This window comes from Primulina eburnea, chromosome 13 (assembly GCF_022965805.1).
Source record: "Primulina eburnea isolate SZY01 chromosome 13, ASM2296580v1, whole genome shotgun sequence".
In the NCBI taxonomy this organism is placed as follows: domain Eukaryota; kingdom Viridiplantae; phylum Streptophyta; class Magnoliopsida; order Lamiales; family Gesneriaceae; genus Primulina; species Primulina eburnea.
Window position 1 is genome coordinate 2,756,846 of NC_133113.1, and position 20,240 is coordinate 2,777,085.

A 20,240-nucleotide genomic window follows, 5' to 3' on the forward strand; every position below is an offset into this window, starting at 1 on the left:
CTATACATGAACACAAAAAGGGAATTTGAGGAGACTGGGTAAATGAAGATTTCGGGTTTGAGCAAGTACCTTTTTTTATAGATGCCAAGGAGGAGGGACAATATAATTTCGAGTTATTTGTTTTTGTATATATATTATATTATATAATAAGTAATCGGATATGTGTATGTAGTAGATGTTATAGTCGATATGTTTTATCATATAGTTAAAATATTTTACTCTAGATTTTTTGTTTTAGAAAACAGTTTATTTTCTCTAACAAATTGAGAAAATTGATTTTCATTAAAATCATTAGTGTTGATTTTTGTTACTTGTGCATAATAAATCCTGAGTTATTTTAACTTAAGTCATTTAATTGTGTATTATTTAATTCTGCTGCGTGTTGTCACTAGATGTTATAATTATATACCTCATACCTACAAGCTCGATCAAAATCATTTTACTGAAGTCACTAGCCAAAGTACCCACCACTTTTATATTTACTGTAATATTTAATTGTTTTTACTTGTACTATATTTTTCATACTTACTAAATATTTATGTAAAATAAATATATATTTCTATTGTTTTTATTTGATCGAATGTGGTTTTGTATTATTTTATTTTTAAAAAAGTGATGTTTTTCAATTTCTGTTTATGCTGTTAATATTTTTTAATTTCTGTTGTATGTTAATATTTTTTTTTTCTTAAAAAAATGTTTTAAGGGTCGTGAGAATTTTAGTTTTTTATATAAAAAAACAATTTTCAGTAAAAAAAATTGATAGATTTTTATATTATGTAGCCAAGTTAAATAGCAACTTTCAATTAATTTCTGTGACATTATAGAATCTTCCAAAATAGTCAAAAGATTATATATATGAATATTATTGATATTGATAGTATTGAAAATTAAAAAGGAAAAACATAAGGAAAAGGCATTTAGCTTCCCCTTGCAAAATGATCATTGATATGTTTTATTTAATAATTAATTAGAGGGTACAAAAGTTTATTTGACAATAAGAAAATATGGGAATATTTCCCTTATTCTTAATACATATGAAGTAGAAACAACACCGATCGAGATTTATCCCTAGTAAGGACGTTGGCCAACATAATTACCCGGTGGATCATAGTTGCAAGAAATGTACCACCACCCATTGTTGCATCGAGCCCTAGCGCACCCGAGGCGCACCGAGTTACGCCACACAACTTGCGTATAGTGTAGGCACTCTCCCCCGACACAAGAATTAGACCCATAATTATAGTTGGGCTTCTCCGCTACCCACAAGTTCACTGCAGCCACTCCCGTGAAATCACCGCTTCCCTTGGCGAGATTCTCCCCATAGGGACGATTCGTCGAGTGCACGAGGTTACAATCACCGAGTCTGGAGTTGACATAATTCTGCGCAAAGGCCGCAACATTTGCGTCCCATGTCATTGGCCCGACCCCAACTTGGGCACGAGCGGCATTGTGTGCGTTTACGAAGTCTTGTGGAGAGTTTTGGGCGCGACACAAATGTTCCGACGCCGTGAAAAGGAAGAATAAAAGAAGGGATATCGATGTTGTTTGGCGGATTTTCATTTTGCTATTGGAGCCGAGTCTTTGGTGCAAGAGGAAGGAGGGAAAGTAGGGTTTATATAGCTAGAGTTGCATGGAAAACTTGGCCTAGCCTACCATTGAAAAAAAACAATTCAAACATAAATATTTCAATTTCTATCTAAATCTCGTTCAATGGAATTTAAATTACGTAAAACAGTGTCATTTAACATTGGCCGTGTATTATTTTCTGCACTTTTTGTCATTTACTTCAATCTTTTGCCATACTTTTTAGTACGTTAATTATTATTTTGAAATCAATGTTGCTATCATATCATATTGCCTTATATATGTTATCAAGGGACGTCTGATCTGGTAGAGTATATGAATGTTTGACGAATAATGTTTACTTAAGGGTGTGTTTGGTTGAGTGGATTAAATAAGGATAGATTAATAGTCCAATATTTATCGTTAAAATTTTAAGTTGTTTTAATAATCATTTTGACCCGGTTTAAGATCCAATTTTATGGATAACTATTTGATTAATAAAATTGGATCTTAAACCGGGTCAAAATGATTATTAAAACATCTTAAAATTTTAACGATAAATATTGGACTATTAATCTATCCTTATTTAATCCACCCAACCAAACACACCCTTAGAGTACACCGAACAACACATAGCTGTTGTGGGTTCCAACGTCATCCAAAAAAAATTTATTGCATTAAATTTGCTAACTTTCATAAAACGCACTTATAAACGATGGAATGCATATTAACTTTACAAATAATTGACGATATGAAATTCTATTATTATATATCTTCAAAAAAAATTATTTTAATATTCAATAACAATGTATTAAGGTTTATGTAAATTTAGATATGTAAATTATGGCGACCCATATAAGTATGTATATATATTTAATTGATTTAGAATGACGGGAATGGGAATATTTATCCAGCTGCCGTTTCTCACACGTTGGAAAGGGAGTGCGTAAGAATTGTGGAAACTAAATCATGCCAGTAAATTATCAATTAATACGAGTAAAAGCAAACTTAATTAAATTAATTATATGATTGAACGTTTGTCATTATTCCAAAAGTAATAGTTGGTGATAATAGTACAACTCAAATCTTATAAACCGTACAACAGCTCAAACACTATGTTTCGATTGCTCTACCAATTAAGACAATTATTACACCCAACAATCTCACTTCCGATAATTGCATTCATTTCCATCAATGAGAATCGAACACGTTGTCTTAGTTCTGATACCGATTGTAGGACCGAACATTTACTGATTTACAAAAAGCTATAGTTGGTGGTAACGGTGTAACTCAAATCTTTTAAACCGTACAACAGCTCAAGCAACACTTTTCGATTTCTCTATCAAGCAGAGAAAATTATTGCACTCAACAATCTCCTCCGATAATTACACTCTTTGTAATAAATGATAATCGAACCCGTGAACTTAGCTCTGATACCAATTTTAAGATCGAGCGCTTGTCATTTTACCAAAAGCTATAACTTGTGGTAATTGTGTAAATCAAGTCTTTTAAACCGTAAATCAGCTTAAACACCACGTTTCGATTATTTTACTAAGCAGAGATAATTATTGCACCCAACACTAACTATGATTTATATAAATAAAATTCCCCGTAATTTGGGTCAAATGGATGCTATAGTCCACGGCTCATCCAACGATCAGTAATATTGATTTAAACGTATGTGATACTTGATCTCACATATATAAAAAAAAAAATTAGATCAATCATGACCCTTAAATTTACCATGTGGGTTTTGAATCCATTGAATTCTACTTGTGTAAAACGATGTCCTGAGGAATTTAACGATGTACGTAGACTTTTAAATCCTTCAAAAACATTGAAAAGATTATATTGATTAAAAGTATTAATTAAAATATAGAAATTAAATTAATAACATAATGAAAATGGCATCCACTGGATGCAATAACAAATTGGCGGTAGAGTCATAATCTGCTCAAGCAGCAAAGATTGTTCGCAATGAAAGATTAAAAAATATCGAAATTAACTATGTTGGATTGAAAATACTTTATTTTGGTCATAACAAACAACATCGAGTTGTTTTATAGTCCAGCTACAATTTTTTTGTACTACATTATTAAGTTAAGCCGAACCGTCTAATCTTCAAGATCTTGCTAGATTGCATAATGAGAGAGCCGTATTAAAGTCAAAATGTGTATCTATCTTTCAAATCAAGCTGTGTCAATGACTCTAACTGGACTGACAAGAAGCTCAAGCTGCATATGAGTATGTAGTTGGTGTCAATATGTTTACTCACCAACTCAACAAGTCATGAGATCAGTAAACAAAGAATGCACATTATTCGATATCTCTAGTTGTTTAAGAATGTCTCATAATAAGAAAAAAATATGCAGAAGTTTTTCTGGGATTAGCAATGAGGTTGTGTCTCTGGCTGTTATTGACATCCATATCAACTGGCGAAGAGGTATCTAGTAAAAATTTAGCTGACTAGACAATAAATGAGGTTGTGTATATTTCTGTTAAGAAATTCATTAAATTCATGAAAAGGAATCAAGCTAAATTAAATTCTTATTGTAAAGAATATCACATCGATGATAATCAAGCTTGTTTTAACTTTGGAAAAAAGAATCATTTCATTGCAGATTCTAACAATCCAAATAAAGATGAAAAAACCCTTTGAGAAGAGAAGGTCCAACAAAAGGTCATTTGAGAGATAGAGGGTGATGAACATTCTAGACATGACTGGTCTAATGATTACAAAATGTCATTCGAGAAATTGAGCTAAAAACTGCAGAAGTCGAACTTGATAATACCGATGACATGGTACAAAAGAAGAAAATAATCCAAGAATCTATTTGGTATCTGGATAATGGAGATTCTAGACATATGACTGGGAATGTCATGCTTCTATCACAAGTAAATGAATGCAAATGGCTAAAAAATCACTTTTGGAGATGATTCTAGGGGTAAAGTTGTGTGTAAGGAAAAGTTATCATTAGAGATGTACTATTACTTAAAAATATTTGTTATACCTTGATCAACGTTAGTCAATTATGTGATAATGTATTTTCTGTTGAGTTTCATAAACACTTGAACTGTGAAATCTGCTAATGGTGATATCATACTAACTGGATTAATAGACCAAAACACATATAAATTTAGCTAGAATGATGAACAACTTGGTGCTCCTACATGTTTCATTTATTTGAATAGTAATAAGAATTGGTTGTGCTGGTTAAATCACTTGAACTTGAAGTCTATTTCCAATACGAGTAAGCAAGAAATGGTGACTGGATTGTCTAAGATCGATTTTGCCAAAGATAAGATCTGTAATGCATGCCATGATGGTGAGCAAGTGAGATTTACCTTTAAAAATAGAGGGTATAACTCTTTAACCAAATGTTTGGATTTGCTGCATATGAATATGTTTGGTCCTAGAGCAGTAAAGAGTTCAAGAGTAATGAGATATACTCTAGTGATTGTGTATGATTATTCCAGGTTTACTTGGGTGATCTTTCTGCCAGTCAAAGAGCAGATATATGTCTAGCTGGTCAAAATTTTAAAACGTCTTCAACAAGAGAATCAATTGTGATAGATATGATATGAAGTGATGTGGACAACGAATTTACAAAATAAACTCTCACATCCAGTTTAGATAACCTATGAATCAAGCATTAGTTTTATGTTGCTAGGTCACTTAGAAAAATGATGTTGTTGAGAGAAGGAACTAAACTTTGAAGAAAACAGCTAAACAGTGGTAGCTGATTTTGGGATATCTCAAAGGTTTTAGGTAGAAGCAGTTAATATAAATTATTACACTTGAAATATACCAATGATAAAAAAAAATAGCAAAATAAGACTTCATATGAGATCTGTAATCGTTCTATACCTGATATATCCTATTTCAAAGTGTTTGACTGCAAGTTCTATATTAATAATAATGGTAAAACACATCTAACCTCCTTTGATGATAAATTTTATGCCGGTGTATTTTTAGGATATTCATCTGCATTCAAAGAATATATGGTTTACAATACCTCTTAGAACTATAATACAAATGTTAGATGATTACTTGTATGATGCATCCATCTCACAACCTGAAAATAAGAAGATAGATGAAGCCTTATCAGACTTGAGCTTGATAGATTCTATATAAGATGAACTTAAACAGTTTGAGAGAAACATTGTTTGCCACCTAGTTCTCAGACTAATTAATCAACATATTATTAGAACTAGATGAGTATTTAGAAACAAACTGGTAGAAGCTAGTTATACAATAAGAGACAAATCTAGGCTAGTAGCTTAATGTTATAAATAAGAAGAGAGCATAGACTTTGATGAATTATTTGCTCTTGTGGCTAGAGTTAATGGATTGTTGAAGAACAACCACATGGATTTATTAGTCATGTACATCTTAATAATGTTTTTAAACAATATAAAAACTTTATATGGTTTAAAGCAAGCTCCTCGAGCTTTGTACGATACATTGTCAAGGTTTTTTCCTTGATCATGATTTCATCATTGAGACTATAGATAAAAATTTATTTAATTTTGTAAGACGAAACACTTGTCATTTTATCAAAAGTTATAGCTGGTGGTAACAGTACAACTCTTAATCTTTTAAATGTACAATTGTTCAAGCACCACATTTCTATTGATCTACCAAAGAGGATATTATTGCATCCCCAACAATCCATCTTTCAATAATTGCATTCGTTACAATAAATAAGGATCAAACCCTTGATCTTGACTCTGATACAAATTGTAGGACCGAACGCTTGTCACTTTACCAAATTCATAACAATTGTAGGACCAAGCGCTTGCCTCTTTATCAAAAGTTATAGGTGATGATAATGATGCAACTCTAATCTTTTATATCGTACAACATCTCAAGCACAACATTTCGATTGCTTTACCAAGAAGTAACAATTATTGCATCATAACAAACTCGTGTATAACTTTCCAAAAATATCCTGGAAGAATAGAAATTGAGGAAAATTCTAAGAACAATGATGATTTTCAGTAATCGAGTTCTGCATCGGATATGTATGTGTTACCTTTAAATAGTGTCTTGTGAAAGTGTGCAACTTTACAAGTCAAGCAATAAACACAATGTCCTTGAATTACTCTTTCATTTTTGTAAATGATGTCGTTACCCCAAATGAGACTCTCCCTAATACATTCAATTAGCATGTGTTTGTTTTGGCCATGAGTAACATGTTCGGTTCTACAAGAGGGCCTATATTTGTTTCATGCAACTTTTTTGAAGTATTTTTACTTGTGTTTGACATAAGTGATACTCAATCCAGAGTTTTAATGGCTTGTACGTATATATGTATTATTTGAGAGGCTTTAAAAGATTTGATTTTGTTATTGTTATTAGAATTTGTCAATTAAATCTTCGCTCTAGGAATTAAAACTTGATTTATTTTTACTTTGTCGTAATAATAAATTAGTTTGATAACTTTAAAATTATAATTTTATCTTGAAAGATATATTATTTTTCAAAAAAATATATTATGAGCATCTTGTGTTTCGATAAAATTAAACTAACATCTTTGACCGTAGAAGTAATTGTAGCTATCATCACGAATTATTCCATTGGTCATACTAAAGTCTTGTCCAACATGGAGTATAGGATAGAATTTTATAACGCTAAACTATTGAAAGTTAACAGAGAGAGATTAATCCAACGGGAAGCTAGTAAAGAATTCAAATTCCGTCTAATAAATTTACAATTTTCTAATTTGAAACTCTAAATTGTCAAATTTCAATATTAATTCGCTATCTTTATTTTTTCTGCTTTCCAATTTTGCTCATTGTTCCAAAATGACACTGATACAGTGCAGACCGTGCTTATGTGAAGTATCACACGACAACTCAAATCAGGAAAAAAAATCCCAAAAAAAATTGATATATGTGTAACTAAGATATAATTTTGACAACATAATACATGAAAATTGTAATATTTATTTTTCTTTCAAATTGTACTAACTTCTTTTGAGATTAATTTATTACTTGTAATTATCGCTATTAAAGTAAAATTTATTAATAGAACATACTTAGGTCGAAGCACTTATTTTCCAAAGTCAATAATACTTTAAAAAAATAGATAATTGGCTGAATTTTCTAGTTGCAGTGCCTACACGCTGGAGTTACTAGTTAACAAATTGAGAAACGTAAGCGTGGAAAGTGTATTTTCCACAGACTTTATCTAGAACATCGATTTCGGATAATCACAAGATTAATCGATTAAGTCATTGTTAGAATATGACAATTCGAAATAAATTGTAAGAATAAGTTTTCAAAAAATTAATTTCTACAAAAAGGAAAAAAAACCAACTGTGGTATTTAATCAATGAAAATTTTATCACTGTTGGTGATTTTCATAAAAATATAAGGAACCATGTTGGAAATGAATGAATGATTAACCAGAAGGAACTGATGAACCAGAAATGAAGGGAATATGTGGTGCACCATGACACGAACAATTGCGTATGTTCATGGAGTTCTTTCAGGCCTGTTGCAAACAAAGACGTCAAAAACTTGTGTGAGACGGTCTCACGGGTCATATTTTGTGAGACAGATCTCTTATTTGGGTCATCAATGAAAAAATATTACTTTTTATGTTAAGAGTATTACTTTTTATTGTGAATATCGGTAAGATTGACTCGTTTCACTTTCCACAGATTTGAGAGACAAAATCCATCATGAACCTCATCATTTTCGTGTAGAGAATGATTTTCCTCCAAGTCTTGTTGTTTGGATAATTTTATGTTGCATAAACAATATTCAATTATCAAGTGTGAAATAAATCCTAATGTAATAGATGTTGTTTCCATGTTTACACTTCGGAAAGAACATTATTGAGTATCCATTATATTTGGAGGAACATTTTCTTAGTCTGAATACATCACTATGGTGAGAGTGAATAATTTATGAAATGAAGCAACATTTACTGATTTATTGAAAGATTTACGAAGTTATGTTAGAGTTGTTGGAGATTTGATCAAATTAAATCTATAAATCATGTGATTAAATCCATATATCACAATTCATGTCGAGTTACCATTATATATATATATATATATATATATATATATATATATATATATATATATATATATATATATATATATATATATATATATATACAAGCGTATCAGAATCAGTTGACTGATATAGCGTTGGAGTTATGGATCTTCCAAGACAAGAAAGAATCGATCACCTTATTCTTGCGTTAGATGAGAGAATAAGAGAGATTTAGAATATTTGCTCCATATATCTTTTATGTTATTTACGGTGCCTCGAGGACCATGACCTTATATAAGTTTAGCAGTCTTGGGTGAGTCTATGCTCCTCCGGGAGCATTACTCTCCATTCCCTAAAATTGACACGTGTCTTTTTTTTTTTTTTTAATATCATAATAAACTTTAAAAATTACAAAAAATTTACAATTACTCGGAAAAAAAATTCTAACTCGTCATTAATTTTATGAGTTATAACCATCCAAAAAAATAGCCATAGTTTCTTTCAAATTTTATAATTTGTTTATTAAAATTCAGATTTTTAAAATCAGATATTTTAAAATTAATAGTGATAATATATTTGTATTCGTTAATACACAAAAATGCAAATTTATTTAATTTCAATTCTATTTAATTTTTTTGAGCGAAAATTTATGTAAGTTTTTGTGTTTATATATGTTTTACTTTCATTTTTTAAAACAAAATTTATTTTATTTAGAACATTCTTATTTGGAACAAAAACTAATTTTTGAGTCCATTAGAAAATAATTAATTATGTGGGGTCCAAAATTACTCTAAGTCCATCCAAAAAAAAAACTATCACTCCTAAAATATTTTTATTACTTTTAAACTTATCCTCTTATTTTAAAGGAGTAAAAATTAATATTAATTTTTAAAATTATTTAAAACAATTCATAATTTTATTTTATTTCTTTTAAATATATCTTTTTAGTAATAGTTGTTTCCAATTTAGTTTAGATAATTAAAAATAAAAATATATGATTTTTTTTTCTGGAATATTTAAATTCTAGCATTTAGATTTTGAAAATTTTAAATTAATATATATAATCATATTAATGGTCAAAAAATGATTAAAAAATATGATTAGAAGTAAGAGTGAATAATAAATTTAGATTTTTAAAAAAACAAAATTAAAAAATGAGGAGAAAATGAAAAACAAATATAAAAAAAAGGAAAAATAGAATAAAATAAGACACGTGTCCCAATTTTAGGGAGGGGGAGTAATGCTCCAGGAGGAGCATAGACTCACCCAGCAGTCTTCGACTCATCATAGAAGACTTAATTGAGTTGAATTTTTACACATAAAGTGGATCATATCAATTTATTTAATATTTTGAAAACTCATAATTAATTAGATCATCTTATTGAGTCATTTATTAGATATATTGTTCATGTATAGTTAATTAAATTATGTGAGTTCACAAAATAATTCCAATAATCTCTCAATTGGACCAGATAAGTTATATGGATATTGTACATATAAAAATTGAATTGAGCACTTACTATCTAAACCAAAATATTACTTAACAATTTGGTCTATCAATTATACCAATATTGAACCAAAGCAATCGTCATTACGTTTCAAATCACTAGACCATCAATGATCACAATATCAGTATAATCAATAACATAGATAAAGTATGAATGTATAGCATGGAAATATATAAATGTGATCCAAAAAAACTGCATTTCCAACTAGTCATCCTAATGATTCATAGAGTCCAATAACAGACATTCAACCAGATGCTAAACCGCAATAAAAATCATCACTTTTATTTCATAGTAATTCAAATAAACCATAGTCTTCACAGAAACTTAAATCATGTCAAATGAGTCAATGCTCAAACCAAATACAAACTCTCATTGTACATGCATATCATTTCTATGAACAACACCAATGTGTTTCACATGTCCATAAACATCTTGGGTGGCTAACCAATGACAAACACATTCACAATTATAGAGTTTGCAATAACATATTCAATTAACACACAATCACACTAAATTATTTTCTTCCAACTAGAAACGTCATGTCAATATATTCGTTGACAAGTTTCAGTTGTTCTTTAAATATAATATAACGGATTTATTATCATAATTGATAATCCTCAATTGTTACTTAGACCAATTATCTTTAAATATAATATAGCGGATTTATTACCGGGGCGCAAAATGGTAAATGAGTATTTTGAAGCGAACACATAATTATTGGATTTCTTATGTGTTTCAATGAACTAATTCTTTAAGACTTGATCAAGATAGGTGAGTTGTAAATATCGTACTTTGATAGGGGTGCTGAGTAAAATAATTTTGATCAAACATTTTTTTAATAAAAAAATAGCATTCTTATGTGTATTTGAAAATAATCAAATACTCTTAGAAATAATCATTTTTAAAAAATGAAGTTTGATCGAAGTTATTCACTCAGATATCACATGGACACGTCGGGTCCGGAAAGACTATTTTTGTTAAAATAGGCTCGGCCCACAATTGGAGTGTAATTGGGCTAGTATTCTGGAGATGGGTAGTTCTAATTTCATTTTTTAGGCTACGTTAGGTTGGAAGGATATGATAAACTAATGATTAGTATATAAATGATAAAAAAAATATTGTGATAGAAATATAATATATGACGTAAAATAGTATTATGTTTGGTATGATTTTTAAGTATGAGATAATTTTGAATTTTTTTATGAAATGACTAAATTGTCCTTTTTTATAACTTTTTTTTCTTTACTCCGTCAACGGAGGTGCTCTGACGGCCGGCTGCGCTCCGACGGCTGGCAGCATCCGGCGGCTGCCGTAGGTGGTCGGCCGGAAGCGGCTCCCGGAGGTGACCGGCCGGAATCGGCGGAATCGCGGCGGTCGGCGGTGGTTGGTGGGCGGTTGGTGGAGGGAAGTAGTGGTGAGTTTGAATTTAGGAGAAGGGTAAAATTGGAAAAATATGATAGATTGAGAGTAGGATAAATAATCCTAAGGGATGAGGATGTATTATTTTAACATACCTAATATAACATAATCATTCATAGGAGAGATTGACTTGGTTAAATAATCACGCGTACCAAACGAGGGATAAGGTGTGATTAAAAAAAATAAACTCACCTTATCACTCAAACCAAACGCCCCCTTAAAGAATTGAGTAGTTCTAATTATTATTATATTTGGGCTACAAAAATTCAACATAAAGGACATAATGGTCCATGGGCAGATCACTTACACAATGTTCCAAAAAAATGGAAGAAACTGATCAAAATTGGCCCCAAAAATTTAAAATTATCAAAACGGTGTGACCAGTTCGCTACATTTTAATTTTTTTTAAAAAAATTATTTTTATATTTGAAACTTTAATTTTTGTGATATATTATATGTAAATTTGAATAAATATATTTTTTATTATTTATATATTATATTATTATTTAATATAAGATAATGATTTTTCGGTTAGACTATCAGTTTGATCAGACTGATTGAACTATTTTAAAGCTAAACCAAATCGATTAGCAGTTCAATCACGGTCACTTTTCATAATTCTAACAAAAAAAATTGCGTACTTTAAAATAATAAATTATTAATTTAACAATATTTAACATAAATCATAGGAAAAATAATATTAACTTTGGAAAATTAATTATTATTATCATAAACTTATTTTTTTAATTTAATTTTACTGTCATAATATTTAAGTTATATCTACATTTTAATTAAATAATTAATAATATTTAACATTTTATATTTAAATGGCAAACCTAATGTAATCTCCAATCACAAAATCTATTTTGGTACAAATTTTTATATTAAAATAGTGCGATTTCTGCACCAAATACAACATCAATCTCCAACTCATTTACTTCAAAAATTACGTCAAAAAAATATTCTCGAAATATTTATTTTATTTTAAATATATTAATTATTATATTTTATTTAATATATTTTTAATTATAACTATTATTTTATTGTTAATAAATTTAAAGTTATCTAGTTTGTTTATCTTCTAAATCTATTTTTCTTTCGATTACTGTCATTGCATTTTCATTTGTATTTGAATGGTGTGTTTCAAGTTACATTTATATTTCAATTATTTATGAATTGTATCATTATATTAATTTTTTGCATTTGTATTAAATTATATTAATTATAAAGTCATTAAATCAAATTACTCCTTAATTACTAATAATTAACCTAAATAAATAAATATTTTAAAAATCAATAATAATTTTTTTAATTTATATGATTAAATATTTAATTTTAATAATGTTTAATATAAATATTTATAATAAATATAAATAATTTTCTTTTTATATAAAAAAAAATTTATCCTACACCAAATTTGACATAGAAGAGAGGGCACATTAAAACAAGAGGGTAGATCTCATGTGAGACCATCTCACGGATCTTAATACGTAAGACGGATCAATCCTACGCATATTCACAATACTGCACCCGAATTTCTTGTCTTTTAATATCGCCATTTGTAATCTTTGCAGACTCAATGAAGTTCAACATGTCAAAGTGGTGCTAAGTCGCATGTTGATGACGGGCATTTATCTTAAACCTGAGACTTATTTGTTGGTTTTGAATTGTTTATGTAAGTTCACTATGTTGGCTGAGGCATTACAGCTTCTAGGGATGATGATAGTTTTAGGTGCACCTGTCTCTACGAATGTTTGGGGCATATCGATTGACGGATTCTGCAAGTCTGGGCGTTTCTGTTGGTTTACTAGAGAAAATGTTCGTCATTGATTAAAGGACTCTTGGAATCTCGGATGGATGCCTGGCAAGGCATTTGAAATTCTTGGCACACTGGATTCAAAAGGATGTTTTCCCCATCTGGTTCTATGTAATGTACTGATTAATTGACTCTCTGAGATTGGATGGTACAATTTTAAAGTCTATGCTGATACGAGAGATCTAAGACTGAACACCTGATGTTTATACATTATCCTCTCATGTCTACCATTTGTTTGTCTAGACAGTATGTACTTCTAACTTTACTCTTCAGTGGACTTACCATACAACCTGACTGTGTTATTTCTGCAAAGCTAGCTATCCAGTTTTATAATGACATAATAGATAGAGGGTTTCAACCAGATAACTATAGTTTTACTGGATTATTGAGTACATTGTGCAGATTAGGTAGGACCGGGAGGCACTCAATGTTTACCAGGGAATTATTCAGATCAATCAAGGTGTAGATGCTCACGTTCATACTATAATGGTTAATGGGCTTATAAAGTCAGGTTGCTTTGATAGAGCTATTGGATTAGTCAAAAAAGCTGCTAATTGAGAATTTTTCACTTGATGTTGTGTCATTCAATGTTGTCATCTAGGGGCTTCTCGGTTGTGGTCTGGCATAACATAAGAGGCTTATAGTTTGTTTGGCCAAATGAAGCAGATTAATGTAGCTCCCAATATAAAGTCATATAACCTGATACTCTCTGGTTTCTGTAGGAATAGAGATGCTAACATGGTTTTGCATGTCCTTCAAGAAATTGTATAAAGTAATATTGATTTAGACGATTGCACATTTAAATTGGTGAAAAAGCTTTTGCACAACTCTGTTTCAGCCTTTAATCTCTTTGCTGAGCTGAGAATGTTGGGATGGCTGCCTAAGGATGCACAGATGTTACTGGTCAATGGACATGATAATGATTATCAAGGGGATGCTTCGGGCCTTGGCATGCCCATATATCACGATCTTCCATCTGCTGTTGTTTCTCTGGGGTGAGAGAAATAGTAGGAGAAACTTTTTATTCTGTTGTGGGGGCAGCCGAAGTTTTGAGCTCAGTAAGCAAGAAAGTGTCTGTCTTTACATTGACACTAGTGATGTTTTAGCTTATGTTGAGACGATAATTCCATATATTTTCTTCTGATGGTAAGAGTTTACTTCAAGTATCTGCTTGCTACTGGATTTTGAGTTTACTTCATATATTGTACGGCTGTGTTTGGTTGGATGCATTATTTAAAATAATTTAATCTCATGACTTGTTTGGTTATTATTTTATGTACTGAATTATTTTTATGTCACTCAAAATATTAATTATTATCTTATATCAATCAAATAATTTAATTTAAAATTACAACGTTATCTTTCACATTTCAATTTTATTTGTATTCATTAATTATTAAAAATAACAAAATATTATTTATTATTTTATCTCAAATTTAATCAGTCAAATCATACATATTGTTATTTATTAAACAATATTTCACGCCCTACTCAATATGTTAATAATCACAATCGCTTTGAATTTAAAACTATAATTTCCATTTAAAGTCCACATTTTCCAACTATTTTTTCATAGGATGGCTCCGCCCATAGGCTGGCTTTTGACTTTATACTTGGTACAGAGAAGCCACATATATCACACACTATTCAAGAAAATACCAAAAGAAAGTAATCATTTTATTCTGCTAAAAAATCATATGATACAAAAGTTCAACATACACATTTCACTTCCAAGACCAAGAACTTTGAGGTAAAATACTTATAGCAGATGTTTCACAGTTTCCTCCTCTTATCTTGGCCAGACCTCACTTGTTTAAGTGGTAAGACCAAAACAAAAGATATTTAAAAAAAAGAGAAAGTAAATAAAAAATAAACCATACAATATAAAAAATAATGAATAAAAAACTTTGGTTTATGATTTAATTAACAGGTGGAGCTCTGTAGTATGCTGGAACAGTAGCAGGAAAGAACATTTGCCTCACTCCCTCAGCCTTTATGATTGGGAAAATAATACCAGATGCACCCTGTGACATAGAAAACAAGATGTTAGCACATATGGAATAATGTGACAAAGTTACAGGTTTTAATGGCTGATTTTTTAAATGAGAAATGAACTCACTGAAAGCAATCTAGCTCCCAACCAAAGCCTTCTTGGAGAAGGGTACGGGAGCAATAAGCGGCCGATTCCATAGACAGCCACGGCGAAGAAATGTAGGACGAGGCTTAAAGGGCGTGGATTCAGACCGGAGAGCAAAGAGATGGGACCGGTGGAAAAGATCCCACCAAGGCTCAAGTAGTCGAAACAGGCTTGGCGCATTTCCGCCCTTGCTTGATCAGAGGATGCGCAAAAGACTTGGTAAAGGGCCCCGGCTAATGTGTTGATGGTCGATGCCACCGGCTGGAGAAATGAACATCAAGATTCTTGAATCAGACTCGATTAATAATGGTACTGATCTTTACTAAATTTTCAGTTTTTCAAGGTGGTGATTAAGTTGAATGCTCTATGTTACCTTTCTTAGGGTGTAGAAGGATTCAAGATACTTGCTCAGGGTAGATGCATCGTTTAAATTCTGAATCGGCCTAAGAAGATCACGAAGAACGACGATGTCAGATAGAGCAACGGTCATTCCTCCACCTGTTAAAGGGTGGCGCATGTTGAATGCGTCTCCCATTAGAATGGCACCAGGTGTGGGATGAGGATTTGCTGGCATGCTTCTGTTTGTCATGGTTCTTACGTTTCCTTTCTCGATCGCTGCCATAAATGCATCGTACAGCTGAGGAGGAATCTGATCAAACATGCCTTCGAGTCAGTCTCACACAAGCAATTCATGCTATAAAAGTAAAGCAGATGGAAGGGGAGTTCATTTTGTGTAAAAGAGATCTCTGGTACCTGAGGAGCCACCACAGTCCTCAAATAATTGGCCATTTCACCATTGGCAATGGAAGGAACCTTTTGTCCAGGTACATCAACGAGACAACGAGTTTCAGTACTGCTGATGGGGTAAAATAAGATAGGCGAAGGATCTCCGAGAACGACATGTCCGTGGTTTGCATATGGGAGCTCACAATTTTCCAAGATCAAACCAACAAAACAAGAGGGAATCTCCACCTATGTCGTTTAAAAGAAACATTCGTTTAGTGACATCGAAAAAATACAGCAAAAAACTTTGAAGTGTTCAATATTTGTGCTTCATATTCAATATTCACCTTAGGAGTACAAAGGGAGCGTCTCAAATTCGAAAAACAACCATCACAAACTATGGTTAGAGGAGCATACACAGTTGTCTCTTCTCCATTCTTAGTTTTGTACTGTACTCCTTTAACAGTTCCCTTTTCTTCAACCAAGCATGTCACTGTCCCTTGTTCGAGTCTTACGCTGATAGAAGAAAAGATTACAAACATTAGATAAAAATTCAGAGAATACTTGAGAGGAAGAACCTGTTTTCAAGTTCAGAAACTATACTTCGAAAGAGTCGCGGCCTTTTCTCTCATCCTCTGTATAAATCGACCATTGTGAAAGCTTCTACCCGAGACATCCGAGTGAAATTTCTCCAGGGGATAAGATAACTTGGCGCTTTTACCATCCTTGTAAAGCGCATATCCGAAAACTCGTTGAGCGTCAATATCGCCCACGCAATCTGCAGTCACATTCAGTTAATTCATATCACAACTAAATCATTGCAACACATACCTAACTTCAGGCAACCTAACATGTGCAGCTAAGAAATTAAATTTTAGCCATACCTTCTAGGCCTAACTCAATCAGCTTCAAATATCCCCCAGGCTGTAGAAGTTCGCCAACTATACGATCTGGCTCGGTTAAGTCTCTTTCAATCACACGAACTCGACGTCCCTCCTGCAATTCCGACACGCAAAATTGAATCATACAAATCTTTTAGCTTTTCATAAAGCATCAGTGTTATCATATGCTATAAATAATTATTCGAGACAGGGACGTGGCCAATCAAACTTGCTTTAGTTCATTTTCACTTAGGGAAATGGCTACGAAAGGCAGTTTCGTATTTACTTGTCTTTTGTTTTTGGATCTTTGTCTTGGAATCAACTATGAAATTACAAACCAGAATCAGCAAAACATTCGTAGTGTCGCTGGATCGATAACCGATGGAGGCGTGCCAAACACTGAACTAAAGTATTATCCAGCAATTAAATGGCCATTGTTCCATCATTAACAAGAGGTAAATACTAGTATTTAGACATCAACCTGACCATTAAATTAAAATCAGTAACAATCGTTCTTCTGATATTTAAAGATGGAAAAATGAAGTATTCGCTTTCTTAGAAAAAATTTAGTAAAACTTTTGTTTGTTTTTGTCAATGTTATGTGGAACTCATACGTCAAGCGCCATGTTCCACTCCGGTTACATCCCCTCGCCGCATCCGGTGGACGCGAGGACATAGCTATGATAATTTTGTTCACCTAGCACTTCGAACAGATCCAAACAAATGTTTGGAGCTGAGAAGGACAGTCGCCAAATGTATAGTCCATTTAACTATTTGTGAAGAAATCAACCAAGTGACTTTTCAAAGAATGAAGGCAAGTTTGAATTTGGTGAAACATGGCAGCTGTGAATTAAATGATTCACTTTTTGATCACTTTTTCGTAAAACAGCATCCCATGCAATTTGCCACACCATAATGTCATCCAATTATCTTTTCAAGTAAACTTTTAATTGGAATCCCATATTTTTTTTCGAAAAATAATACCAATATGTGATCTGGGATATTCACTATTTCTACTCTTATTCTTCAGCGATAAACAAGGGATCTGTGAACTTCATAAAGTTTCAAAACACTACGGTTCTCGTACCTTGGCTTCAGCGTCAGAGTGGCTAATCACTTTCTTTTCGTTCTTAAATAAATATATGGGATGGTTTTATTTAAAGAACAACATGTATGGCTTCATCAATTCGTTTGCGCGAAATTTTTAAAAGTCGATTTTAATAGAACCAAAAAAAATACTCCATAACCGAATCACTGCAGAAAAAATACTAGCAGGAAGAAATCCTATGTACCTTAGCGAGAGTATACGCCAAAGCCGCCCCGGCGACGCCAGCACCCACGATGATAATGTCGGTATCTCCACCAACAGCCGGCCTGGAACCATCAATAGCGGCGGAACTCCTAACGCTTCCAAATTTACGTGCAATCTTCGTACCTTTCGTTTTCTTTATAATTTCTCGACGCAAATTGTAAAACAAGACAAATCCCAACAAGGAAGCAATAAAGCCTCCGAGAATATACTGATCGATCATCACCATTTTCTCAAAGGATTAATGTGATGATGATCCGAAAACTGCACGAAATATGTTTCCTACGTATTCAGGAAATGTTGCCAATTGTGTGTGTTGGGTTCAAGCCGATGCAGCGCATTATATAGACACACACGACTTTAGACTATGGAAAACGTGTTTCACAGCCCCACCACACATCTATTTTCCATTATATATATTATAACAAAAAATATTTTATTTTTTTTTAGAAAAAAACACTTATTTTTAGTAATTTTATAAATGACCAACAACTGCTATGTTTCATTCAATTTTCAAAATTTTAAAAGTCACAAGTTATCTATACAAATTAGAAATATATTTAATATATAGTTTTATGAAATTTAATTTTAAAAAATCACATTATCTAAACGATAATCGCAAATAGTTTTTACTATAATTGTTTGTAGATTTATATAAAATGTAACCCAATACCAAAAACAATTATCCGCGAAAAACCAACTGAACATTGCTTGGTGTATGTATAAAGAGTAATATTACGCATACAACCAAATTTATACAATAATTCTTACATCATAAAAAATTCAACATAAAAATTTTATTTATCAAATCTCATTATACATTGAGTATAAAATCTAACGATATAATATCAAAATCTCATGATGTAATTGTATATATTGGTCGAACATTTAGTATTATTTATTTATATATAAGTTACGAAATCAGTGTTTGGAGATGGTGGAATAAATAGAAGGTGGGGGTGGTGGGGGGGACTATCAGAACAAATTTTGTGGCTATGGAATTGTAAGTGTAATTGGAGGTAATTTTGGAAAAGGCGAAAATTTGTGTGAGAAGATCTTACGAGTTGTATTTTGTGAGACGGATATCTTATTTGGGTCATACATGAAAAAAGTATTACTTTTTATGCTAAGAATAGTACTTTTTATTGTAAATATCGGTAAGGTTGACCCGTCTCACAGATAAAGATTCGTGAGCTCTTTGGAAAATAAAATCAAATTTTTGACAAAAAATGGAAAAACATTCTTTAATGATAAAAATTAATGTTATATTGAATGTCTTTCAATAAACCAATAGGCAACATTGAATTTCATCATGATAATGGATATCAATAAATAACCTTTTTATTTTTAAAAAAAAAAGAAGAAGAAGAGAAAAAACAACAATATAATGTATTTTATCAAATATATTTTTTTATTTTCATAAACCATATATGACATAAAATGAACGAAACTTCTCATTACCATCACTTCCCTTGAACTGATCCATTTTCATTTGACATAAAATTTGCTCAATTTCCATTAAAGAAGCGTGGCCATTTTCTAAAAGTATGCATAAAGTTTTTTATGGTATTAATTTATAAATATATATAATATATATAAATAAAACTTAGATAGGAATATTGATTTCTGTTACAGATTTTCTAAACTGATTATATTAAATGCAATAACTTTCTCGTGATCGACACGTGATGATTAGACTGTTTATACAATTTAAAATATTTGAATTGCACAATTATCACCAGCTACATCGTTTGATAAATCGACAAACATCTAATCATATATATATATATATATATATTATTTAACTCGTATAATAAATTTGATTGTTTTTAATATTATTTCGGACACATGGACGCGAGACTTTGAAAGTTTT

General features: G+C 31.3%; 2 protein-coding genes and 1 pseudogene across 2 annotated transcripts; 1 reads left to right on the forward strand and 2 right to left on the reverse strand.

The window, feature by feature from the left end:
• Positions 1–933: 933 nt before the first annotated feature.
• On the reverse strand, positions 934–1,601 carry LOC140809401 (pathogenesis-related leaf protein 6-like). The gene has a single exon (XM_073167013.1). The coding sequence runs from the start codon at positions 1,558–1,560 to the stop codon at positions 1,069–1,071; it is 492 nt and encodes a 163-aa protein (XP_073023114.1). The 5' UTR covers positions 1,561–1,601; the 3' UTR covers positions 934–1,068.
• A 9,687-nt stretch (positions 1,602–11,288) lies between these two features.
• Positions 11,289–14,542, forward strand: LOC140809185 (putative pentatricopeptide repeat-containing protein At1g16830; annotated as a pseudogene).
• A 431-nt stretch (positions 14,543–14,973) lies between these two features.
• Positions 14,974–18,690, reverse strand: LOC140810115 (squalene monooxygenase SE1-like). The gene is made up of 8 exons (XM_073167933.1): positions 18,351–18,690; positions 17,062–17,173; positions 16,781–16,955; positions 16,525–16,693; positions 16,208–16,426; positions 15,828–16,103; positions 15,437–15,715; positions 14,974–15,341 (listed from the first exon to the last, which is right to left on the reverse strand). Exons 1-8 carry the CDS (start codon positions 18,594–18,596, stop codon positions 15,237–15,239), a joined length of 1,581 nt encoding a protein of 526 aa, XP_073024034.1. The 5' UTR covers positions 18,597–18,690; the 3' UTR covers positions 14,974–15,236.
• Between the last annotated feature and the right edge of the window lie 1,550 nt (positions 18,691–20,240).